This window comes from Myripristis murdjan, chromosome 17 (assembly GCF_902150065.1).
Source record: "Myripristis murdjan chromosome 17, fMyrMur1.1, whole genome shotgun sequence".
NCBI classification, from domain to species: Eukaryota; Metazoa; Chordata; class Actinopteri; order Holocentriformes; family Holocentridae; genus Myripristis; species Myripristis murdjan.
Genome location: NC_043996.1, coordinates 13677712 through 13704635, shown reverse-complemented (window position 1 = coordinate 13704635; position 26924 = coordinate 13677712). Strand labels below are relative to the sequence as shown.

General features: G+C 41.3%; 1 protein-coding gene across 1 annotated transcript; it reads right to left on the bottom strand.

Annotated features, from left to right (window-relative positions):
• Positions 1-4701: 4701 nt before the first annotated feature.
• On the bottom strand, positions 4702-26678 carry tbl1xr1b (TBL1X/Y related 1b). Its single transcript, XM_030073810.1, has 16 exons — positions 26459-26678; positions 24620-24686; positions 20808-20911; positions 20294-20439; positions 19794-20013; positions 17546-17678; positions 15995-16136; positions 15423-15486; positions 15207-15304; positions 13284-13344; positions 12709-12830; positions 12162-12236; positions 11481-11608; positions 10885-11050; positions 10579-10680; positions 4702-7843 (listed from the first exon to the last, which is right to left on the bottom strand). The coding sequence occupies exons 3-16, from the start codon at positions 20863-20865 to the stop codon at positions 7817-7819; spliced, it is 1542 nt and encodes a 513-aa protein (XP_029929670.1). The 5' UTR covers positions 20866-20911; positions 24620-24686; positions 26459-26678; the 3' UTR covers positions 4702-7816.
• Between the last annotated feature and the right edge of the window lie 246 nt (positions 26679-26924).

The window sequence follows — 26924 nt, the reverse complement described above, 5'->3', positions numbered from 1 at the left end:
AGATACTTGGAAAGATCCAAAGTTCATTATTTACTCATTGAACATGCAAATGGCTGAAGACTCAGAGCACACTTAATTCCAGAGGAGCAGCACTGAAAGTTCAGCTGGCAAGTGTGTCTTTTCTCCTCTGTGTTCAGGCCCCTCTCCTTATTCAAAATAAACACTACACATACCAACGCCACTGTTACTACAAAACCCTCATTATGCTTAACCCTTTATAGGGCACTCATTGAAATACTTTGAAATTCAAAAAAAAAAAAAAAAAAACAACCCTAGACTGTTATCAGTGAACATGACAGGACTTTATTACTTTTATAAAATTTTTTCTAACATTTTCATTTTCCTATAGAAAATCAAAGCCAATGAGATTGGTCAAATGCCACAATCATGTGACCTGGGATGTAGAGCGATCTTTGCTGATTGGCTGGGTGAAGACCAAATGATTATTGAACTAACTGACACAGGGGATGGGCCTGATATGTAAAATTTCTGAAATTACCAAAAATAGTCACTTGCCCGATAAAGGGTTAAGCATGACTTTATTATTTCAGCAGTAAAAGCTGATGACCCCAGATGAGGGACATCACAAGAACTGATACCAAAACTTTGAAATCAATACAAATATCAGCCTTATTGGTATCAGTAGAATTTATTTATTTATTTATTTATTTTGAACATGTTGTATAAAAGGGCAACAAACAATGCAACAACAGGGCAACAGAAGAAAAGTACAAAATAAATAAATTCAACGCTATTTCCTAGCTGGCCAGCACATGTTCAAAAGGGAGTAGGAAGAAGTTAAAAACTTATAGGATCCTACCCCTTCAGTTCCTACATATTACATATATATTGTATTATAGCTGAGTTAGATATTAATCTATGAAATATAGAAATATTGAATCTGTGTAATTAACATCAATATTGTATTACTAATATATCAACATACAGAGAAATGTAAAGTCTTATTCAACCCTGCATTACCTACAGAATCGACTGTAACCCAGTGCTCTTTTTTAAATGTAACCTGTTTGTTTGAATATTGACCCACTTAAAGCTGCGGTCATGCTTATGGTAAAACAAAATGAGAGCCCATAATCACGCCATTGTATTCGTCTCATTCAGTTCCTCTAATTTGAATTATGCATTTTGTTGGCTGCTTTGTTTGCTACACTTGTACCTCTGGGTTCTTATTCTAATGTAGCCTGTATGTTTAAATACTTACGAAACACGTAAAGTCTCTGTTTACTTGTTAATGTTAATATAATGTTGCTGTGTACCCAAGGGGATTTCTGTTTTTGACATGGCATCGAATCAGCTATTGAGAATCGCGGTGTCATGGCATCCCTATTCTAGAGAACTGTTTGTTTCAGAAAGGCATGCGACTGCTTTGTTTTGTAAATATTCAAAAGCCTCCTCATTTGCTTCAATTATCTTGTAAATAAAAGGTCACGTGGTGTCATCAGTGGTGAGGCACTGAAACCAGAATGATGCAGAATCAGGGAAGAGAGGAAAAGACAGGCGAGAGAGAACCAAGGCAACCAAAACCAGTCCAGAGTCCTCCTCATTAGCACCAGTTTTCTTCTTCTTATCGTCTTCTTTCACTCAGAGTGCCGACGTTTAGGCATGGTTGTACTTCAGTCTAAATGTTCTTGAGCAATCCCATTGTGTGTGGCCATTGTACATCTGAAAAACAAAGACACAGAGACACACCCAGCCCAAACCCTGCCTTTGTGAGAGCAGATCTCCCCTTCAAAACTCGTTATCTGGTTTTTCGCCTTAGTCCTGGGCTGGGAAACATGCAGGCAATGTCTCCATATCTCCATTGTATCTGTCCTACTCCAGTGCTCAGCAACAGGTTTTTCAAAGGTTTAGAATCACCACATAAAATATCAGGCTGACAGACCCAGGTGTATCTGAGATTAGCTGCAAACAGATACGCACACACACACGGACAGATTATGTTGGCATATTCACTTTGAAACTGACATTTTACATCACTGGTCTTTTGAAACTGTTCCTGTCCAGATTTGCATGCCAAGGTTAGACCACACAAGACCTCAAAATCAAATGCCTTCTTCTTCCTCTTTTTCTTCTTCTTCTTCTTCTTCTTCTTCTTCTTCTTCTTCTTCTTCTTCTTCTTGTAAAGGGCATCTTGTTTTCCATACCGTCTTTTTCTAAGCGAGTGATTTGCCAAATAAGTGAAATTCTTAAACATTTGGGAAATATCTAGCCTAACATCAGATACTATGAAAGGAAAGACTGATTTAGGTATTTTATGCTAATTTTTTTTGTTTGTTTGTGGTTAGGTTGAACTGAGATGTGTATGCATGGCATGTCACTGTTACACTTTTGTACACTTCCTAAACAGAAACATAAGACCCTTATTCAAGTACTTCTACCCTAAATAAAATCTCCAAGAAAACATTAAGGGGTGGGTTCCAGGACAGGACTAAGCCTTAATCTGGTACAGATTAATCATGTCCAAAAATGTGAGTTATCCTAACTCCAGATTTGCTACTTCTGCACTATGGAGTCTTTGATCATATTACACAAGATTTTAAGTGAAAATCCACCAGATCAATGTTTTTTTTTTTTTTTTTAATAGATTTTTGGCGCCACCTTTAGTGAAAAGTGGTCATTGCTTTGATGTTTTGCAGTCAGTGCAGGTCAGGGGCGTTGCTAGGCATAAAGCTCTACTGGGGCACAGGCCCCCTACCGCATATCCCCCTCCTCCCATACACACACACACACACACACACACACACACACACACACACACTGCCCCAACCCACTGCCACACTCCTACTAAAACTACTACTTGAGATATTAATGAGCGTATGAACATTTATTTTAACAAACATGAACATTTTCAACATGGCAGCAAAAGCATGTAAGCCGTACAAATTTATATTTTAGGCATTTAAGTTTAACAGACTTGCTAATAACCTGGCTAGCTTAGCTGGCTAGCTTAGCTGGCTAGCTTAGCTGGCTAGCTTAGCTGGCTAGCTTAACCGGCTAATTTATCACCAGACCTTACCTCCCTCTTTCTCATCTCTCCTTACTGCTTCCCTGTCTCTGCTTCGTGTGAAGAATTTCCTGATATCCATGTACAGAAGTCATGCGATAATGTTTCAGTTAGTATAATGTCATTTGGTTTCATTTTTAAAAAATAATAATTAAAAAATTGACTGTTGTTGCGTCACGTTACCAGATGTCAAACTGCGCTGTGCGCTCAGTGTCCTGCACCCGGCGCAAGGGAAAGCTGTGTGTGTGTAGTTCACCTGCTGCTTGTGCACAGTGACATGCACTGACATATACAGAATGTGCGCGTGAGCTATATCCTCTATTTGGAGTTAACACTCTTGCTAAGCATTTGAGTCGAATTCCCATCTGGATTATCTTAATTAATGTATGATAAATATTTGTTGTTGTTGAAAATTAATCGTGGCATTTATACTGGGGCACAGCTCATTTATACTGGGGCATGTGCCCCAGTAAAGAGGGTCTGGCGACGCCGATAGTGCAGGTGCTGGTCCTAGACAATAGTAAAGACTCTGAATGAAAACTGTTGTCTCTGATATTTCTTCTGCTGTCTCACATTTACTACAAACTACTCTTGCTCCATAAAAATGTGCTTCCATAAAAATAAAACACAATGCATGTGCAGGATTTTTCCAAGGCCCCTCTACCCTCACAAGAGTTTCTAATAGTAAAAGGGCATCACAATGGACATTCATTTATATAAAGGGTTATGGATTAAACAAGATGATGCTCTTGAAACCTAGCATCGATTTAGAAAATTGCAGACTTGTGTGTAATGTTTCTCTCCTGACAAACAGGAATCTGAAGTTAAACTCGCTCCATTGGAGGTTTAATTTAAACCTTAATCTACTTCAGGGCAAAGACCAATCATCGACCCGGAAATCAGATCATTTAATTCTCGATAAAGATTAATCTAGAGCTATTTCAATCCATGACCGAGAAAGTGAACTAGTTAAAGGGTCATTTTAATTTATTTTGTCTGTGAAACCACCTCTAAATGATGATGCAGTCTGGCCCCAACTGAATAAACTGTGACTACTACATCATCAACGCAGACTGTAGGAACTTGCATGCATGTTTTGCAGAAACTGTTGGGTAAAACATTTGTGCTGAGTTTCAAGGGAGAAAGTCACATATGAAAACAGTGAGTAAGACGTTAATGGTTAGGCTGTTGCTGACAGGGTTTAGAAACTGTTTACAACAAGGATCTCATGGCCACGTTAGACCTAGTTGTCATGAGACCAAAACTCAGGCATGAAAGTCAAGTCAAAGTCATTTGATGATCGTACAGTTGCACATGTATTTTTTTTTTTTAGTAACCTGAGAAAATGTCCACACCTCTTACAATTTTGCTGTGAACTGAGATTTGCCATGTCATGTTCAACACTGCAAAGTTTAAGGTTTGGTTAACTTGTATAGTAAAATGACAGTGAAAGATATAAGGGAAATATAGACATAAAAAAAATGCCCTGAAATTTTTTTTGTGCATGTAGTACTGACTTTTTCCCACTGGGTGGCACTCATTGGCTTTGTGTGGTTTTCATTCAGCACATGGCGGTGAGTGTGAGGATATCCATCAGTCAAAGATGTGCTGCAGGACTCAGCATTATTTTTAGTGCAGCTGTGTGGGAATCAAAAGCAAACGAGCCAACGCCTTGATATTATCAAAATAGATTTTATTCTAGACCTTGAGATCTGAGTGATATTACAACAGTCAGATCAGGGGGCTGCAGACGGCAACCATGTGAGTGAGAGAGAAAGAGAGAGTACAACATAGGTGAGGGCAAAGACAACACAACAAAAATCTGCAAATTGGTATTTACATGGTCTGGGTGTTATAATACATCAACATTGAATTCCAGATTGCATCTTTTTTTTTGTTTTGTTTTTTTTTTTTTTTTTTTGTTCATTTTGAGTACATAGCTACAAATAAATCAGAATTACAAAAGTTTTTAAAGAGTACAAAACCTTCAAGGGCTTTCTGACATAGCAAAGATAGAATTAGTACTTTCGGTAGGAACAAAAAAAAAAAAAAAAAAAAAAAATAGCAAACACACTTGAATGCAGTGTAAAAAGCTTATCATCTAAAAACAAAACATTATAAAATACCATTCCACTGTCATAGACATCATATGAAATAGTGTCTTTGTGGTACAGTCCAATCACTGCTGACCGTATTAAAGCAAACCTCAAAATACTCTTAGCATCAGTACAAAATTTGTTTTTTATTTGACTTTTTTTTTTTAAACAAGTAACGTTCCTAACAAAAAATGCAAACAAAACGCCTCTGAAATGTCCAACAACATTGGTGTTTGTCAAGCCGTTTCGATGTTAGTTATGGCTGCGAGATGAAACCTGGAATGCCATGAAGTCGGCTTGGTTCAAATAGGAGTAACCAAACAAGACACTATTCACCCTTAACAATCTCACTAAACACTACATCTTTTTTTTTAGTCTCAATTCTGATTAGTCTTTTAAGAGCATTTTAACATTAGATGTGTCTACGATGCCTTTAATAAAACACACCTCCCTGTTTTTCCATTTTTAGTCTAAAGTGCAGAAAAAAAGAACCTGTAAATACCCTGCGAAGGGCAGCTCTTTACGTTTAGCTATGACTGTTTAATGGTATTTTATAAAGAACCATTCCTCATGGTTGGGACCCCACATGATGCGCAAGAACATCGCATATTTTGTGTCTTCAAAAAAGTTACGCAGAATTTTTAAAACCACCCTCAGCGTACGAGTGGCATACAAAAGAATCCCCTGTGATAGCACAGATATATATATTATATGCAGTTACAATGTTACATCAAGTCATATGCTGCAAGTCTGCTTTCTTTTCAACCCTGCCTAGAAACAAAAAAACAAAAAAACAAAAAAACAAAAAAAACACAGACTTGCTTCAAAACGCCACCTCTGAACACTACAAAGAAAAGCGCCATCTATCCGTGCGTAGGCCTCAACGTAAGCCTGTCTCCATAGAGTTTGTTAATGCTGGGCGACGACAGCAAACCAAAGCGGGAACTGTAGTGTGTACTTGGGTCAACACTGAACATGAAAGCTGCACACACACGGAATGAAAAGCCGGACGTTTAAGCTGAACCGAATGTCGTAAACAACTGCTCAACGTGACGAACTGATATGAAGTCCAGCATCATCAATCAACCACGTTACGTGTGGTGCGAGCCAACGTCAACGGGCCCTCCCCCTCCCCGGCTGGAAACGCCTCAGCTTGACCGACCGAGATCCTGTGCCGTGTTGAAGAAGGTGCGGTCCAGGCGCTGTGAACAAGCCTGTGTGGAGAAGTGATTATTCCTGATAATATTTTAACGACCAAGCGAGGAGGCGAAAAGAAAACAGGAGCGGGACGTTAATTAAAATGGCTTAGTCTGATTATCATTCAGCATTGGTTAGCAACAAGCCACGAACTGAAGAAACAAGCACATTAATGACTATGAAACGCTCTCGTCATATGGACGCTAGTTAGTGGTTAAGAGCCTGCCCTCCCACCCCTTCCCAAACACACACACACACACACACACGCATACCCGCACACACACACACACACACTCTCTCTCTCTCTCTTTCTCCCTACAGATCCCAGAGGCAACACTGACATCAGAAAGCAAGCTACTCCTGCCTGCGCCCCATTCCCTCACAAACTACACAGAAAGCACAGCCATCCATCCGTAAGCTACACACGCAGATGCAGGACGAGCTCACTTCCCGGGGAACCTGACCTTCGCAGCAAGTGAGGGGAACACGAAACTGACTGCAGATCAGCGTCTATATCTTTTCTGCCCTTCCTTGACCTGAGCCCGGCACACCGTTAGCACGAGATTGACAGGGTGTGTGTGTAACAGCTACAGAGATAAACTTTCAGCCTAGAGGTTTTGAATCATTAGAGCTCTATATTAACCTGATAAATATTAAACACCTGAAAACCATTTCTGAGGTTGAGTGGGATAAAAGTCACAAAGGACAGCTTACCCGCTCATAAACTGCTTTCTAATTTTTTTTTTTTTAAATGGTAAAATGGAAAGAAAACAGATGGGATAAAATTACAGTTGAAACACAAATTCAAATTTTGACATATTTATCTGAATTAAAAAAAAAAAAAAAAAGAATCCAGAGTGCCAAGAAGTGAATGGATCTCTCCCAATATCAGCTTTGAGCACCAATCGTAAAAGACTAACAACTTTTCAACTCCCCTCTCTTCTCTCCCACCCGACATGTAATACAAAACCTACAGACATCAGTAAAATCCTAATTCAAAACAACAATGGCCACAGGACACCGACTGCTGACATGTGCAATATGCACACGTTAACTGAGAAAAAAACAAAACAAAACAAAAAAACATTACAATTCTGGTACAAAGGATTAAAAAGAGCAAAGGGAGAAAAATCCTGATATTTTGGTATACAAGTTACGGGTCCTTTTTAATTCTTCCAAGAATTCTGTACTGTGTGAGCGTAGAGAAATCCTTTCTTCCTGCGGGTCTGTGTGAGCAACACAAATGTCCATGAACAGACCGGTTACATGTCTGACGTATGTGCGTAAGAATTTGTGTATGTGGCGAGGGTCTGGTCCGTGTATGTGTGTATGTCTATGTGTATATATTGGGGAGGGGGTGGGGGGGCGCTCCGTTTGGCTGTAATGGTGGGCCATGGCATCTGATGGGACTACAGCAGTGTGGTGGACAGGCAGGGACAGTCAGTCATTTTGGCTATGTACACATTCGTAGTCGGTCCATGGCTCCCCCAAACGAGCGTCATTTCCTCAGGTCTAATACACAAACCTGGAAAACAGAGAGGGAGCAGAGGGTGAGCACCGTGACGGCGACACGCTGCCACACATTGTTGTAGTTCTGCACAGGCAAGATACCTCATTTCTCTTCAGCACCTTGAGACTCTGTCTAATAGCTCCTTCAACCTGAGACTATTTTGGCTCGAGAGGAGACGATGTGAAAATTTAAAAATCATCATTATCGTGACCCAAATGATCTTGGCTTTCCATATCACTGCGGTGTTGTGTAAATGTGCTGAAAATATTAGCAATTTGACATTGAAATCAATCCACTATGTTTTGCATTGAAATCACAACCTACATTATCAGCACTATGAGCTGTTTACATTAAAACAAAACCAACCAATGCCACATGTTAACAAAAATACACACATGGGTGCATGAACACAGATGGGTCACCTTGAGACGACATAGGAAATATATTGGGAACGTGATTAAAATTGTTGCACACTGAAGCAAACAAGATACCGTGTTCTCATTGGTAATGTGTGAGGAGAGCCTGCACACACACGTCAAGTGTGTTTACAAGAGTAATGCAGTGTGGCTGCACAATTAGTTTAAATCGTATTGGAATCACAATATGGATAAGTGCAATAACCAAATCACAGCAAGTGCAAGTTTTTGATGAAGGTTACATAACACAGTATACAATTATAAACTAAGGATTGTAGAGCTACACAGATGCTCTGGACTACAAATCATGTTCTTCACATGTATAAAAATAATGATGGTATGGTGCAGACCCCAGACAACAAGCAATTAAATAAATAAATAAATAAAATACCATCATCCCATTTTTTTCCAGTTAAAATGAAGACTATGATGCAAAAATGATTATTCTGTGTAAAATTGCATGCTGTCAACCACAACATTTGTCAAAATAATCGCATTATTATATCTTTTAACTGCATCATGCAGCCCGACTAGCGGATACATCCATTTACACTATCAGCAAATAAGGACAATAAGAAGTATTGACTTGCTGATGCTAGATGGCATGCACTGCAAAGACTGTGATTTTTTAAAAACTAGTTAATCATAAAGGTCACTCATGATCATTACAATTGGAAACTATGTTACTAACTCATCAACATTTTATTGTTCCATGCATAATTATTGCACGGTGATCCACGGTGTCCCGTGTTAAAAGTGTGCTCGGGGCAGGCACACGGTTATTTTTCTGAACTGTGGGTGGGCACGCTAGAAGGCACGATCCTGATGGGAGATTTTCACAACACAATGTGACAGTTCCACTCCTCAGATTAGTCTGTACCTGTCATTTTACTAAGCCTACTGTTTAGTGTGGCCTGTCTTCCCAGGGGTATCGGGGTTTCTAATGGTAAGCACTGTGATTGGCCACAATTAGCCAATATTTTTGGGTGTGTCATACAAACCGCCAGGAGTGGAAGAGTTTTACTGTGGGCCTACATGAGGTCTGGTGGGCAGGCATGGGACAAAGGCTTGTGGCTGTGGCAGAAAATTGCGTGTGTGTGTGTGTGTGTGTGTGGGTGGATGCAGCACAAAACACAGGAGGAACTGTCTTGAAAAAACAGTCCCATGCAGACGACCATCTTGTGTCACCACTGTTCCACACAAATCCTCATGTCAGTGTAGTGCACTGTATGGGATCTCACTTTACAACTGTGCCCCACACGTTGTCACCTTACTCTGAAGTAGTTTTGTTTTTTTGTTTTTTTTTTTACTTAGCAAATCTCATCACTCAGTTTTTCAGGCATTAAACACTATCTAGCACAAGATATTAGCACTGCCAGTTACTGTACGTCTACCAGATTACTGAGGCAATGTTTCAAAGGCTCTCTCCTTTCAGTTTGTGTTGGTTCCGTCACACCATAAATTAAAAAGGAGCACAGATGTGCTGCATCATGACTGCAATGAATTATGATCTGTTTTTCTCCACTAATGTGCTTTTGGTATTTGGACGCATTAGAACTACACTACAAAGAACTGCCAGCTTCATGCACCACGCCGGGGTCCAACACAAATTCAGTCTAAGGATTCCATTCATTTCCAAGGCATTAATTCATGATTTGATGACTTCTGCTGCTCAGTGTGACTTAAGCAGGTCATCTTTAGTCCTATTAACTATGCTGTGTCATGGAGCTGAAGATTATTCTGCACGGCAACAATGAGAATGTGTGAGATGATGGGAGTCTAAAATACCCCAAAAATTGCTCTATGTAAATCAGGACATATTTTCCATCATTACTAACTTTTTGTCCACTTTCCAAACTTATCAAGATCGGTCAATTATCAAATTCTTTTTCCATACATTTCCAACAGACACGTGCCAAAGGTAGCCAAAATAAATCCAATGTAAAAATGTACTTGGCACCAGGCTGTTTATTTACGTGTTTGGACCACAGACATATTAATGTAGTATGGAAAACACTTATGAAATCATCAAAAGCTGATGTGTTTGCATTCTGTGTTCAAGATGGTGGATGACGTGATGCTCCTGACATTCCTCTAGGTAGGAGCTCAAAGTTGATTTTATTTACTGTGCACAATCATAGAGTAGGAATGGAGGACAAGGTAGAAATTGGTGACTACAGGGACATTTTTTGACATCCATCACGATAGCCGTCAGCTTTCCTTGGTCAAATTAGTCTCAAAGGGATATAAAGAGGCATTACTGAATGCGAGGGACTACTTTGATCAGTGATTACGAAGAGTCTGACTGTGTGTCCTGGTGGTGGGAGAACTCACCGATCCGTCTGATGCGCTAGCTCCCACTTTGTCCCCTGTGGCGTTCCAGCACACCTCAAAGATCCCTCCTGTCCCCCGGTAGCTGTGGACTAAAGCACCCGTCTGAAGACACACACACAACAAAACACATTTAGCAGTGGCAGGCAACAACTTGCACTTACAGCTTTTCTCTCTTGTATTTTGTACAGTATAATCTATTCACAAAATTTGTCCACATACTGTCTGCCGTTGTCCAAGTGTACTCTTTAAAACTGTGCTCATGTGTGTTTGTGTGTGTGGTCATAGACTGAGTGTGTCATTCCAGACCTGAGTGTTCCAGATGTGAACACACTTGTCGAAGGAGCCGCTGGCCAGGTGCCTGCCGTCCGGGCTGAAGGCCACGCTGTACACGGGCTCCTGGTGGCGGGTCAGGGTGTGGATACACACCCCGCGCTCCACGTCCCACAGACGCACCGTTGAGTCAAACGATGCACTGGAATGGAGGAGGGAAATGGGAAGAGGGACTTAGTGGAGTCGCTGGGAGAATAATGGTGCTGCGTGTGAATAAACTGCAATCTACTGCATTTATGAGACATATGAGTTTGAACTGATGCGTATTTTGTCCTTAGTAGTTTGTAAACGATTACATGAATTCAATTAAAGTGTCACAAAATTACATTTTAGCACATGGGATCCAGCTGACTCACGCACAGGAAGGAATTTCTATGATTGACGAGTAAAAACTAAATTTGTTCATTTTTAGAATTACCATACACATGGTGCAGTAAGGAATTTGTGTCTTCACATGCCCCACCTCTCTGGCTGTTACATGAATAATTCCTGTAGTCTACATTAACGGGATGGTTTTGTAACTACTGGGCTGAAGATGAAACCTTTCCTTGAGGGTAGGGCTGCCATCTTACCTGGCCAGCATGAGGTTAGCGCTGGGGTTGTTGGTCCCGGGGCCCGTGGGGCTCCACTTGATGGTGTAGATTTCCTTACTGTGGGCCTGAAGGTCATGCACACACGAGTCCTGCTTCATACTCCAGATCTATGGTATAAAAGTCAAAGTGATAATGAGAACAACTGTTGTGAAGGGATATTAACAAATCACACTGGCATGTTCAATCAGCCGAACCCGTCCCACCAGCAGGTTCACCATTACTAATGCATGCAGCAGGGCCAAGCTTTGTGCAAATCCACAGAACCTTTTTATATTCTAGTGGAAATCCCAAGGTTTCCAGAAATATATGTCCTGATGAACGACAGGGAAATGTGTCTAAAACGATGCACAAGACATCAAGATATTAATGAAATGTAATGGTGCAGCCATAAAACAATGGTATCTGGGGTTTGAATATTTCACTCAATATAAGACGTGATTTAGCTTCAGTTAAGCGCTCCAACCAAAATATGTCTTTGTGACATTGTTGTTGTATAAACTGGCAAAAAAAAAAAAAAAAAAAAATCCTATCTTTGTAGTTACTTAAGGGGAAATTGAAGGGAAAAGAAAATGTGAAAAATGTGTGTGATTATTTTCATGCTTATCTTGGCCATTGCATAATTCACTGTGCGTGTGTGTTGTGTGCAGTCCTGGCACTGACCTTCAGTGTCATGTCATCAGAGCAGGAGGCCAGCAGGCTCCCAGTGGGATCCCACTTGATGGCGTTCACCTCATTCTACAGCAAGGAGGGGGGAGAGGGGGAATACGAACAGAGGACATGAGAAAACTATACTGGCAGCAGCAAGGTCAGTGCAACTTATTTATGAATAATGTACATACAGTACTCATATCGATGCAGCTCAAGGTTTCTGAAAGAGGTCTCATTAATAGAAGAATGTGCACAGACATGCCGTGCACATTGTGGCTACGTGCCAAGCACAGCAAAACCACCAGCTGACCTCTCAGAGCAGTGTGATGGGTTTTCACTGAAATCACATTACTTCTTATTCTTTCTACCACCTGGTTGAAGATGAGTCACTCTGAGGAGGAGCCAGCTACACCAGACCATCAGATCAACTATCTTCAAAAAGGTAGTAAGAACAGAAATATAATTCTTAATCTGTGGAAAGCCACTGCAGTTGTTCCATAGAGAGGTCACGTCCTGTTAGAGTAGTGCCTACATAGAATGAGGAGTCATTCATCCTTACCGTGTGTCCCTGGAAGGTTTTGACGGGCCTGTCCTGGCCCAGCTTACACACATGGATGCACATGTCTGTGCTACAGGAGGCGAACGTGTTGTTGCTCTGCCAGTCCACGTCCAGAGCAGGGGCTGTTGGGAGGCAAACAAGACAGAGACAGGAGGTCAGAGCTGTCTCAACACTTGGGTGTGTAGTTGCTGCTAGTTGGGACAAAAGAAGAGATTTGTGGATGTCACCTTGTGCTTAACATTTTTTTTTTTTTTTTTTTTTTTACAATTTTCTGACATTTTGTGAATCAAACAATTAAACAATTAATTGAGAACATACTTGACTGCTTAATCAATAATGACAATGACTGTGAGTTGCAATTATAGTGATACAATTGGCTCTCCTTCTCTACTCCGCTATCTTCAGGAATAAATAAGCCTTACTGTGCAGTGTTTAGTGGTCTAGCCTTTCAACACACTCCAACACACTGCTGTTACCCGAAAGATATTACCGGATGCTGGGGTAATATCTGTCTAAAAACAGAAGAACTCCCGTATGAAAAAAAATGTGGAATGATCAAGCTGACCGTCACTCACCTGAGTGGAAAGGAAACTGCTGCTTGGCTTCTCCTGTGTGGGCGTCCCAAATAATGGTGGTCTGAGAGGGGGAGACATTCAATATTTACCATAAATTAGCATCAGTCATGTAAGTAAATCAAAATATCTTACATATGTTGAGAGGGGGAACAGGATAATATGCAGCTGGAGAGCGCTGTTCAAACACCCAAGAAGAGCCTCAAGATGGGCCATGCAAAAGGTTTCACTAGATACGTGCACTACCTGATACTTGTGTAGCCCAGATCCAATAAATATGCATGTCTGAAAATGTGACGTAAAGGAGCCTTTTTATGGCAGAATAACTTAATTCACTGGGTACTGGGGCACACTGTCTGTCTCAGCCTCTCTGAGTGCGTACATGCGCGCGTGTTAGAGATGGATTGAAAAAGGTTTTATACAGCCAGTACTGGTCAAATAGCTGAATTGGGTATTGGTGACAATGGGGCTCCATTCATTTTAATCTTATGTTTACGTCTACATACGTGTACTACATTATGCATCAGTAGTGTGCCAAGCCCGGCTATTTGCTTAAAGTCTAGCATGGAGGGAGCTAACAACAAAGTGTCAGTATCATGGAGGTATTTCATGCTTGCTACGCCAGCAAGTTCAGAGTGTAAGAGCCGGTGCTTCCAGTTTCGACTCTCCATGTCAGCCCTGTTGGCTCTGTTCCCAGGGGGAGTGACTTTGTTGCCTTAAACATAAAATGATCCCAGTCTCTTCCACACAGACACAGGCATACAGATTATTAGTTAAATACTGGTATCTGATCACTAAGTGGTATTGATTGATAACCAAAGCCAAGGTATCTGTATCGAAACTTAAAAAGTCAGATCGGTGCATCCTTAATGCTGAGCTAGCCATGGAGCTTAACATGGACTCTCATTTCTCATCAAAAACTGCATGTAGTGGACATAACCACAGATAAATATTCTCCAAACAATCTAAAAAACAATCTCTTGGAAGCACCAGGGCTGAACAAAGTTTTAGCCATTTACAGGTCATAAACTATCTGTATAACTCTCCAACCTCATTTTGGTGTCTCTTGAGCAGGACAGTAACATTTCCAAAGAAAAAATAACTGGCATGTTTGCCTGTAAGGAGAAAAGGACGTAGTTTTAACATGAAACTAATATTTGTGCATAGTATGGTCAACTGTTGGGAATATTAATTTATTCTGATTCACTGTTTCATTCATAATGCATCAAGTCTGCAACTGACACATCCTGTCTTTGAGGCATCTTATCTGTCTTTGGACTGGGTTTACCAGGCAAAATATTTTTTTTACTGAGGATAAACAGGCCTGTTTGGCAATAAGGGGTTGTGATTTCCAATTTGTATGGGCCATTGTGATTGTTTACAGTCATCAAGTTCAAAATAACTGGTCCGAACACCCTGCGCATGGACCACAGACCTGCTGCTATGTCCACTAGATGGCAATATGGGACAAGATAAAGGATAAATTCTATTTAGACCACAGAGGAACTTGCAGTCTCCTTGAACTTGACCACTACGAGAATGGCACACACAAGTTTTGAGGAACCTCAGTTATAGACATGCCGGGAGTGGACGACCTCTAGTCTCTCTTCTATCTGCTTGGTGGGTAAAAAAACAAGCATGAGCTACTTTGAACTTTCAGGTTGTCCAAGTTTAATGTAGAATATCAACACAGTATTGTATATCAGCCACGATATCGCAGCTAAAATATCCACAACTTGTCTCGGACTTTTAGTCCAAAATATGTATGCTAGACTATTCCACCTCCCAACCCTAATCCTCAAGAGCAAACATGAAACATCCAAACAAAACTAACAAATCTGGATGAGTCCTGTCTCCAGATGTGCCTGTATTTTGGCGAAGCTGCACCTTCAACTCTGAATCACATCTAAAATCTATTTGTCTTACCTTATCTACACCAGCACTGAGGATGAAGTTTCCTTTCTTATTCCACTTAAGCGCAAATATAGGACCCTTATGTTGACCCAAAGTACTGGCCAGGTTACCTACAAACATTAAAAAACAGTGCAAGTTATTTTGTAAGACATAATGGTTTTCAACATACTGTTTGGATTAGGGCTGTCAGACAGATACATGTGATGCAGCAAAGGCTGAAAAGCTTACCGTCTTTTGTCCATATTCTGGCAAAGCCGTCATAAGAGCCTGTTGCTAGCAGCGTACCCTCACTCTGAAAGAGACAGGCAATTCTCATTATGTTGCCATCAACTGCACAAAATTTTTCTCTTTTTCATTTTTCATATTTTGATTTCATTAGCACTGACAGAAAAACAAATGAATGATGCTTGGCATGATGTAACTTTTGATACTATCTAACAATTTGTCAGTTAATATGTGGCTCACAGCTTGTGCAAAGTAGAAAATTAAAATATTTGTGATGATTTGGCATTGTGCACTGAACTTGTACTTTCCAAGGGGAAAAGAGCTTGCAGCTGAGCTGCAGGAAAAGCCCCCTCACCACCACCCCCCTCCCACGGGACTAAAGCGGCCCCATAAATCCAGTTGGGAAGGAGAGCGAAGGAATGCCGTTGGCAAAAGTAGTTGTCACATGCATGCACATATACACAAACCACAAGATTACATTACTAAAAACTGCACTCGATGCAACACGCACTGCTCTATCGTACTGTACTACTACACACACACACACAGACACACACAGACACACACACACTCACATTCCAGTCCAGTGAGGTGACGTCTTTGTTGCTGGGTACGTCCTGTCCCCCCTCCCGTATGCAGTGCCTCAGCACCAGCTGGGTGGAACCGCCTGTGCTGTTCTCACTCAGGTTCCAGATCCGCGCTGTTGAGTCCCCAGACCTGCCCGTGTCAACACACACACGCGCATGCACACATGCACACACACACGCCCACGGGTGTGCACGCACAAACACACGCACACACACGCACACACACGCACACACACGCACACACACGCACACACACGCACACACACGCACACACACACACACACACACACACACACACACACACATAAAAAGAGAAAAATTAGTATGAGGCACACCAACATAGCTAGAGTGTTCAACTGGCACTGAAAATTGGATAAAACCCAAAGTGGCATAATTACTTTTGAGGTTATCAGTTTTTGCTATAGCCAGGAAAAAACCCATTAGGTAGACATAAAAAGGTGATAAATCAGAAAGAACCACTCTTACTTTGCAATTGCCATAGTTTGTTGTGTGTGGTGGGTGGCTAACCATTTAGCCATTAGAAATAACTTTTTAAAACTACACCGACTGTGTTCAGGTTATAATAAATATGCACGAAATTGTCTTTTTATGTACAAACAAATGACTGAATATCATAAATTACTTTTAAGGAATTAGGGAAACCCCATTTCTTCCAGAGAAAATCATTTTTTTGAACTGGAAGTCTTAAAAAAGGCCAAAAAGGCTAACAAACTTGAGGCAAGGACAACATGACTTTTGAGGCCTACAGATTTTAACAGATCAAATTTGACATTTTGGCCTGAGGGCGGCGCTAGGTGAAAGGCCATGAGGTCACCAAAATTGACATGGTTCATCCTCTGGGTAGCATAAATGTGCTCACCAACTTCTAGTCACTGGCTACATGCACAAAAAAGATGAAAATGCTCAAGAATAGTATTCATTTATTGTTCTCAACGTCAATTTAGCTGGTGCCACCAACTACGTAGCACCAGTGGCACTGGTGGGAACAACGCTAGTCTGGACTGCTGATGGATCATTTTCCATCACTTCAAGATTCAAATTTAATTTCCTTCCCTGCATTTTTGTGCCATGAGAAGTTCAAGAAACGACGATGCCACAAATAATTCTGGGCTTAATAATTAAGCCACATATAACACCATCTCCTCCAAGGCGAAAACTGTATTCTTTTCCACACTTTGTTAATTATAGAGATTACTTGTTATCAAGGTTGTAGATTAAAACAGACGCATATTGCTTTAGCCTCTGCTGAAAACAGTCTGTTTCAAAGATTAAACAGTCTGAGATGACACTGGCACTGCTAAACCAGGTCCTACTATTAATAAATGTGAGAAACAACAAATGTATATTATTGTTGCCCTTGAGTTTTTGTTCTACACGACTTTATAGTATTCAGTAATTTCCTTAGCTTTCCTAGCCTGCATCGCCTTTTTACAAGCTATTCCAGAATCTGCATGAACAGTAAAAACCCTGGGAAAGGAAAGGAGGGGAGGGTGGGATAGAGGGAGAGGCAAAACTGACCCGGAGGCAAGGAGGTCATTCACTGGGTTCCATGCGCAGATGAAAACCTCAGACTCATGGCCCCTAAGGACCATGGCCTTACTCTGGGGGATCTCCACGTCCCGGTCCACCTCCATCATCTCTGAGTGGTGGTCTATAAGACGTAAGCAACAAAAAACAAACAAACAAACAAACAGAATCAGAAAACAACTAAAAAAAAAAATTCACACTATCTTTTTAGCTGACACATAACATAGTGGTCAGTTAAACCAAATGGAGTGGGGCTCTGTTTTTGTTAATCAATGGCAAAGGTGCTGGCAACTGCAAACCGAGTTTGTGCACAGAGTTGGTAATCCCATGACCAGCAGTGTGCAAGGCACCTCCAGAGAAACTGGAATTGGGATGGGATTAGCAGTGAGGGAGTGGGGGTGGTGGGGCGTCCACACCAGTCCCTGGCACCTAAAGATGTGTGAGCACTATGACTGCAGGTGTGTGTGTCATAGCACATACTGGCAGTCACATCTGTATATATGCACTGAACATGAATTTAAAAAATGTGGTATCTTAATGTTTCCTACCAGAGGCTGTTATGTTAAGTCAACTTAGCCACCACCCCATCCACAAAAAGGATCTGTTAATGCGCGCATTGCCACAGAGCACAGGATAACACAGAACATGACTGTGCCTTGCGCTTTTGACCTTGTCGGAGCAGCCGGAAGCACATGTACTAATCCTGGTAATCCTTGACAACAAAATTGCATTGCATTGCTTGTTCACTACTGACACACCCTCTACTGCGTTTCTCTGTCCACTTTAACATAGTCAAGTTCACAGCGAGTCGCCCAACAACCAACCGAGCACTGTCGAGGAAAATGACAGGAAAAAAACCTGTGCGCGCCTATAGAAAATACCACCATGGTACTGCAAGGAGTATTATCCAACCAAAACTGTATATACACAAAGACAATGTAAAATAAATACAAAATCTATGACTTTGTTCTTTTGCCTAAAATTTGTCAAGGGCAGTTTTCACTTACTGTGTCTTACTTTTGTCAGTTTTAATCCAGTTTAGCCAGCATTAATTTCTAATATTTGTTCTCTGTAACAAATATGTGTTATTCCACACCTTTACAGAAAACAGCATTACTTTAAGTAATATTTAAGATAGCAGAAAAAAAAACATTGAAAAGCTTAAAGCGGATTCTGTGAGTACTGCTCAACTACGTGTTTGGAAAAGTAAGAGAACCACTGTTTTAATTCCACTGGCAAGATTTTTATAGAAAAATACTCCCATCTTATCAGCAAAGTGAATTTTGTTGCTGGTTACACTCACTGCAGAAATCTTGCCTGAGAATAGAACAGCAGAAACTCAAGACAAAACTACAAAACTTGCTCTTAAACTGCAGAGAGAGTACCAACCACCAACAGACAGCTTGACTCACAAATAATGGCTAAACCACTTTTCTTTTCTTTCTAAAAGACCAAATGTCCAAAGAGTATGTACTGTACTCATTTCACGTTAAATGATCTCTGGCTATTGAAGTCCTCAAAATGCAAACAGTTAGCCCCTGCTGCCGTCTGAGGGCCAGCAACATGTAAAACTGCCTAGCGCAGTATTTAGTAGAGCAATATAGATGATAAATATCTTTGATGAAATTCAATCATATTTGAGTTCTGCTTTGCTCTTGCTTTGAGATACACAGCTGCAGGGCAGTGCTACAATAAGACAAAAAAACACAACAAATTATCCAACCTCTCACATTTATCCAAACACAGCGGAAAAAGCAGACGATGGAGGGTTAGGGTTAGGGACACATAATGTCCAATGGGGTTTCTCCGAGAACTGCCAAAGTAGGGCAAGATATTCAAGTTTCAGATGATAAATTTTGATTCTGTTATATTATCCTACAGGTTTTTTTTTTCAAACTCTGTAAGTACATTACACTATTGGAAATCGCTTACACTGTGCAAGCGCAAGTTTAAATTCCTGACAAACACATGAGTGAAACACACAAATTACACACTGACACACAGAGAGCCTGATAAAGACATGAGCCAATCCCAAACAGCTTACAAGTCCTCTCGTAAACATTAATTTTACCACATCAAGCCATACCTCTGTGCAACACAGGGATAATGACTTGGATAGGATCATCAACATTTTCCACAATGTGGTCAACTCACTTTTTCCCCCCCAAGCACAAAAAAAGCTCCTGTTTTTGCTTAAGTGCTGATTCAAGGATTCCTTTCAGCCATGCAGCTTCCTTACTGGCTAAGGCGTGGGCTCCGTTCTCCTCCCCATTGGCAGCACCCTCTCCATTCTTGGCGCTTCCCTGGGGCCCCGTGGCGCTGCCGCTGCCCGCTGCCGCCTGCTGTTGCTGGGCCAGCTTGTCCCTGTAGGCCTGCTGCCTGGTCTGGACTACGTCCGGCATCACAGCGTCAATCAGAGAAAGGGATTCAATAGGCCGCCCATCAAACAACGTCCCATCCTGAACAGAAAGCATATTGAAGGTGAAGCCACTTTACTGTTGCCTGTTTTTATATACATGAATTTTGCCTCTGCAAATTGAAATGTTACTAATAACTGCCATTATGATACATTATATGCTATGAGAGAACCAGACAATTACCAAATACAGTAAAAGGTATACACCAACAGACACGCTGAGTCAAAACAGAAAGCTCTGCAGCCCTCAACACTGCAGCTCTGACAGTATACTGCAAGGTTCCGCTAGCTAGTGCATTATGGTGTGAAGAAGGCTGACTGACCTCGTTGATGCTGACTTCAGCCTCCACATACTGCAGGCCCTTCTGGATAATGGAGATGAGGGCAGCAGGGGGCACCAGGGCTCCATTGATGTTGGACTGGCTGATGTGGCTCTCTATGCCAAAGGTGAACGCCGAGTGGGAGAAGCCTGAAGGAGATGTGGAGAAGTGAGGAATGGGATGGAGTGAAAGCGTAAATGTTGACAGAGAGGAAAGATAGGGAAGGAGGAAAAATGACAGGGATATAACAGGGACTGAGCAATCTTAAGTCAAGTTTCTGAACCAAAAATCACCCCCACACAAATCTACAGAAGGAAAATTCTCGATGAAGCACTGCATTCAATTACGTTTTAAATAAATAGTTTACAGATTAAGTGCAGAAAATGCAAATACATTATAAAACTGAATTAGCTTTAAGGTTTATTAAAGCCAATTCATTGCAAACTGTTTATGTCCACATTTAACATTTTTTTAATATACACATAGTGGCCTGAACCAAGAAAAAAGAAAGACCTACCTGACTCTTGCAGGTATCTGTACACCAGGAAATTGACCTCATCACTGCTTATGCTCATTTTTAATCCTGGTGATTAAACCATTGGGTCAGCGTAGGATAGGAGCCTACAAAAGTGACACACAGCATATCTCAGTATGAAAAGCCAGGGATAGTCAGAGTGAGGTTACAACACAGCATGTTGTTATAGAGACGCATGATAAAAGCAAGCTTGCAAGGTTTAAAGATGGAAAAAATATCTCCTTCACTGTTATTTCATAACAAACATTCAGCAGAACCATACAAATGGATAGTAAACAGTCAGATGACATGCTAGGGGCATTAAGCCAGGTGTAGAGGAGAGCTGTCACACACACAGAGGGAGGATGATGTAACACCACCAGCTAGCTGCGTGGCTCACTATCAAATGGGCACATCCTTGATAAAAGAGAAGACGGAGATGGGGAAAAATCCATCACCTTGCTTGACCTAGATCTTGCAATTTCGTAACAGAGGAAGAAAAACACAAGCAGTGATCATCATTTGGCACAGCAATAATGATGTTTAATTCCTCTCTATGAGGGGTGGCTGGAGAAGCCTCCTGACCCTAGGCAGGGCACCAGTTTCCATTCATTAACCCACAACTGGAAATAATTACCAGCCTTCTTCATGAGGAAGGCTGCTCTGGTGGACCAAAACTTCTGGAGGAAACAGCCTTTAAACTTCAGCAATAACAGCCCTTACATAGCTTGCATCCCAGTACCATTATTTATTCAAGCAGAACCCGCACTGTTTAAATGGGACTGTGGAAATAAACAAGGGGCTTGGCCAAGGGACAGAACCTCCACTGCCTCCATCATGCCAGCCCACTGAAAAGTCAACATGTCTATCTCCTGCCGCCTCCCAACGGCCGGGATCCATGACCAACGGAACCAAGAGACCTGGAATCTCGCAAAAGCCCTTTTTCCAATGACTGGAAAGGCTGTCATGAAATCCTGGTGGTTTAACTTTTCATGGTGAAGTGCGAGCACTAGGACTAGATTAATGGGTAGATAAAATCAGAAAAAGCTCATGCCATTGATGAAGGCTTTGCTAAAGATGACACTGACAATAACAGGACATTCTGTCCATGCTAAACACAGTGGGTGAATTAAAAGACATATCCCTGCTTCACTTCACCACCTTGCCACACTGTACTGGTGCAGTCACAATACTGCACATTTTGCCACTAGCTTACATTTTGTTCATGGTGCAGTGCATTAAGGGAGGAGGCATGCTGATACAGGACCTATATGGATTTAATATCAGCCCACTTTCAAAAGTGCTGGTAGGGCTGGGTGATATGGACAAAATCAAACATCATGACATCTTTGAATACCGCAATATCAGTAATTTTTAATGATATTAGAAGGATGACTACTGGAGGTTTCATAAAATTATTACACCCATGAGATTTTTTTAAGGATTTTTTTTTCTCCTTTATTTAACAGTCACAGCAGAGAGAGACAGGAAAGGCAAGGAAAGAGAGAGGGGACAACATGCAGCAAAAGGCCTGAAGTCGGATTCAAACCCTAGATACTGCAATCAGTACCCAGCCCTGGCACGTGGTATGCGTGCCTATCCGGTGAGCCACCGGGGTGCCCCAACATACAAGAGACTTAATACACAATCAATAATGTGGTTATGATGATCAAGCTGGTAGAGGCAAATATGCCAACAGCTGGAACACTCTAAAGGTCAGAAAATTCCCTCCCTTTATTGTAAAGCAGCCTTTTAAAACAGGAAGGTATAACATGTGCCATATCACAATATTACAGTATCTAAAATTCCAGATGATCCCTAGTCTCATATCACAATATCGATGTAATATCATTACATTGCCCAGTCCTAATTAGCAAGATTTCCATTATTATACACCACTGGCACAAGACATGGTCATAAATAAACAATGGAAACCAATGTGAAAACACAACAACAGCGTGGGAAACCAAACAACTACAAACACTTGTTACATAACACGCTAATGAGAAAGTGCAAATTGATTTTAATGATGCATTGTGCAAACACAAGCGTTTCTGGAAATAAGAAAGGTTACATCAGACCACTGAAAGGTCTTTTCAGAGGAGTAACAATTTGAAGGAGCTATGCTAAGCCCAGATGGAGACAGGCAAGTCAATATTCCAGTCCAATGCTGTTGCTATAATTGTACATGAACAGGTTTGCGTATGATCAAAATTGCAATGGAGAACAAAAGGGTGCGGAGTCCAACCACACTCCATACTGTGCCAAGCCATACTCGTACCCAGCACGAGTGCAGTACAGCAGTTGTAGAGTGGAAAAACCATGTTAAAGAGAATTCATATCAACCTCTGATCATACGACAGCTAATGAAATGGGATCATAGGACAGCTAATGAAATACCACGCTGATTACTGTTTCAGCGGGGTGCCTTGTTAGAAGATGAGACAGGTCAGGTTTTCAGCGGGATTTAATGGGGCTGAACCAGACTAAAAGCTCTTTCTCCCTCTGTGGGAGCACAACAACTGACGGCCGCCAATGACCATTTCTTCCCATTATAGGACCACATAACCTTGAGCATTCGTAGCGTGCACAGCTGTCTCCCTGAAATGCTTCAACAGACTGAATGAGTTTGCTCCATAAAATCTTCACCTTACAACATAAAATAATACTGCACATATGGGGAAAAAATAAACATAGCCATTCATGACTCTGAAATCATGGTGCTACTTGCAACAATCAATCATCTGTAACAATGGAAATCTACATTTTCACTTCTAAGTCCCATTTCCTTTGGTTCACATTGCTCAAGGATATTTCTACTTTTCTCCACCTCCAACAAGTAGGCTACTGCTGAAATATTCATTTTGCACTCTACATTCCAATCATAACTCCTAGCAAGGGGCCCTCAATAAATGTGCAGAGAATGCCACGCAGGTTGGCTGGTTAGTTTCTGCCTCTACTATCATCATGGATGGATGTGAGAAAGCCTGCATACAAATGTTTACAACATGCAAGAGCGACAAGTGTTTTTCTTTTTCTTTTCTTTTTTTTTTTTTTAAAAACCACCCACATTAGCTACTTCAGGTCAAAGGTGAAAACAACTCAGCATCCAGATCACTGATGGCCATGTGTGGCATAGTTTAACCTCGACATTAAAATGCCTCTGTCAATACGTCATTGAGTGTTTGTGAATCCTGCGTAACCCAGAGAGGTGTCTCTCCAAAAAGACTGTGTTTCGCGTTATTTCCACTGATAGCAAACACAACATGAAATGGGCTGAAGAGAGGAACTAAGAGGGTTCACAAAATCTGTGTTTGTAGGGCAGATCATCATGAAATTATTAAGATTTTTGGATTTCACAAAATTTTTAACAAGAACTATCTCAAAACATCAATTTTGTCTCCACCAGCATATTCGACAGTGGATTCTCTGTTTTCCTGTCAGACGTCAACAGCAGTTTGTCAGCAAATGCTTCCATTTTTATCTGCGCTTTGTTTACATGGAATTAATAACTTGACACTGCCGTTCAGTATTCCAGCAATCCGATTCTCCGCAGAATGCAGAACTATAAATGCTTTTACAACCATAAACAACGTCAATGTAGCTATGATGACATTTTGATGCAGAAGCATAAATCAGCCCTGGCTCCTCACACCTTCTCTAGGGGACACTGTCTTCCAGTCAACAGTTTAAGAAGAAAACAACAGTGGAAAGGGCAGGCAGGAGGGAAACAGCGCAGGTGAAAACAAATAACAAAGGTCAGATATTTGTAAACTACAGGCAGATTACTGGTACCATATGCATTGATACTCTACCCATGTGATCAAGATGCCGTCAAATGCTCATCATAGCTCCATTGTCCTGAGCAGGAACTCGGGGCCTCTGGGAGAAAAAGAAAAGGAAATTACTGCATGTTCCCAATACTGGATCATTGCCGCAATAAGTTCATTATTGTGCTGAAAATATGATATCACTTCCACTCCAAACTGTTCAAAAATAGCATCTTTGAGTACACCAAAATCATACACAATTTAACTAATATGACTCCCATGAGTGCTTGAAAAAGATGTTAAGGTGAACGTAAAATGATCCATCTCATTTCACAGACTTCTTTAAAAACTTTCTCAAACTTCATGGGAGATTAGCTCTATCAGGGCAGTGTATTTCCAAATAAAAAGCCTACATAAGTAATTCACCACTGGTACGGAGAAGATGGTATTTCACTACCAGTGCTCCTCCAAAATGCCTTCATTGAATGGAAATCTAAGAAGAAATATCTCTGGGAATGGGTGAGAGGGTAGTAGGAGAAGTATTATGCAAAAAGGGGTGTGTCACTAAACAATCAGAGAAACTGGGTCAGGAGTGTAGGAGCCAAAACAGCCTGTGGTTAACCGAGCCAGTAAGCAACATGTACCTCAGCCCTGGAGGATAGTAATCAAAGGGGGTAATATGTTATGATTAGTTTTGATATTTTTAACTTGTCAGAGCCAAAAGTACTGACAAAGACAGACCACAGCCACCATCTTATTACTGGTGCTAGATCAGCTGAGTTCAAGGACTATAACAGTGAATAGTTTTAACAGCAAGTGTCTCCGTTTTATAAGTGAGAAGATGTGCGTCATCCACATTTTGACTTTCGTCGCCATTTCTGAAAAGAGCTATCTCCGGAGGCCTTGTTCACTCGCTCCTACGCGTGTCAATTTCGACTTCGTGTAAGTTGATTACACGCGGGTTATGTCACCATGCTACTATACCGGTGGCTAAAGTGGCGAGCTAGCTTGGCATACTACTTGCGGAAATACAATGCCCATCCCCCACACACGGCAGCGAGTGAATGGAGCTGCAAACTACCGAGTAAGCATGCTCTTTAAGCTAGCGTTAGGTGAGGTAACGTTAGCGTCACCGAATAGCTGCCAGAACGTATGGCTCACATTTTACTTTAGGGTTAACGCTTTAATGCATACCTGACACATGGAAATCACACACTTCCTCTTTCCAACAAGTGGAAAGGTGATGCAGCTCATCATTTACGAAGGCTAAAAATGGACTAACATTAGTTATGACAACTCTTGATTATTGTAACATTAATGTTGGACTGCCAGTGTCCACATGTCATGGATCACCAAGGAATAATGCGGAAAATTTTAAAATGAAATGTCTCATTAATAAAGAACTACTTCTGCACAGTGTTGGGTAATTTAATAAACACCGTATACGAAATGGTTTAAGCATCCACTCGACTCTAGAGTCATATAACGTTAGCTAGGGCTTCGCTGTACATTGCCTATGATTCATGTTACCGATTCAGCTACCCAGCAGCAACGTGAGCTAACTAGCTTGCTTGCTAACTGGTGCTTCGTCTTGGCGGCCGTGCCCATCACCACACATGCCAGCCTAGCAAGGCGGTCTAAATCAGCGAGTCGACAACTGTTAGCCACCAGGACATACAGTGCAGCCATATCGCTCACAAACGGCTCTGAACATTGTAGTAAAATTCATTATGACGACTTAGCCAAGGCAGCGTTTTAATACAGCACGTCTAGCTAGTACTATCAGATAGTCAGCTAGCTACCATTCAAAACCTGCTAACGAACTAGCGAGCTAGCATCAGTAGGCTAAGCTAACGACAGAGTGTTGCCGTAATCAGTACCTACTTGTGTTAAACCTTTCAATAGACGATTTCTTCAGCAGCCCCGTGTTTAAATCAAACCATGTTATCTCTTTTTATCGATTGCAAGACTGATCGTTTTCGCACAGAAATTAACGATCATATTAAAGCTAAAGAGCCAGGCGGTAAGAAGCCAGCAACGGCTTCAGACATTCGACACAGTGGAGTGACCTGACCTGCAAAAATGAGCTGCCTGTAACAGTACTGTATTATTTCCAAACACCACTCACTGAAGCCTAATATGAAGATAAATCCGAGACGGCGTCACTGTACATTGTTCTCACGTGCTCACCCTAACCAATATGGTAATTTAATTTATATGCGCGAACATACACAACATTATCGATAAACCCATTTTCGACAGTGTTGTTGCAAATGTAACAAACAAAAACAGGCAGAAAACATCAAGAGGCTTAACATGTTTCGCATTGGCAAACACCTCACGGTTAGAC

Coding starts and splice junctions, on each gene's coding strand:
- tbl1xr1b (XM_030073810.1), bottom strand. CDS start 20,865: ATGAGCATAAGCAGTGATGAGGTCAATTTCCTGGTGTACAGATACCTG. Junction 12,831..13,283: donor GCAGTTTCCTTTCCACTCAG/GTGAGTGACGGT, acceptor GCCTCCCAACAG/CCCCTGCTCTGGACGTGGAC. Junction 7,844..10,578: donor CTAGCGCATCAGACGGATCG/GTGAGTTCTCCC, acceptor TCTGTTTTCCAG/GTTTGTGTATTAGACCTGAG.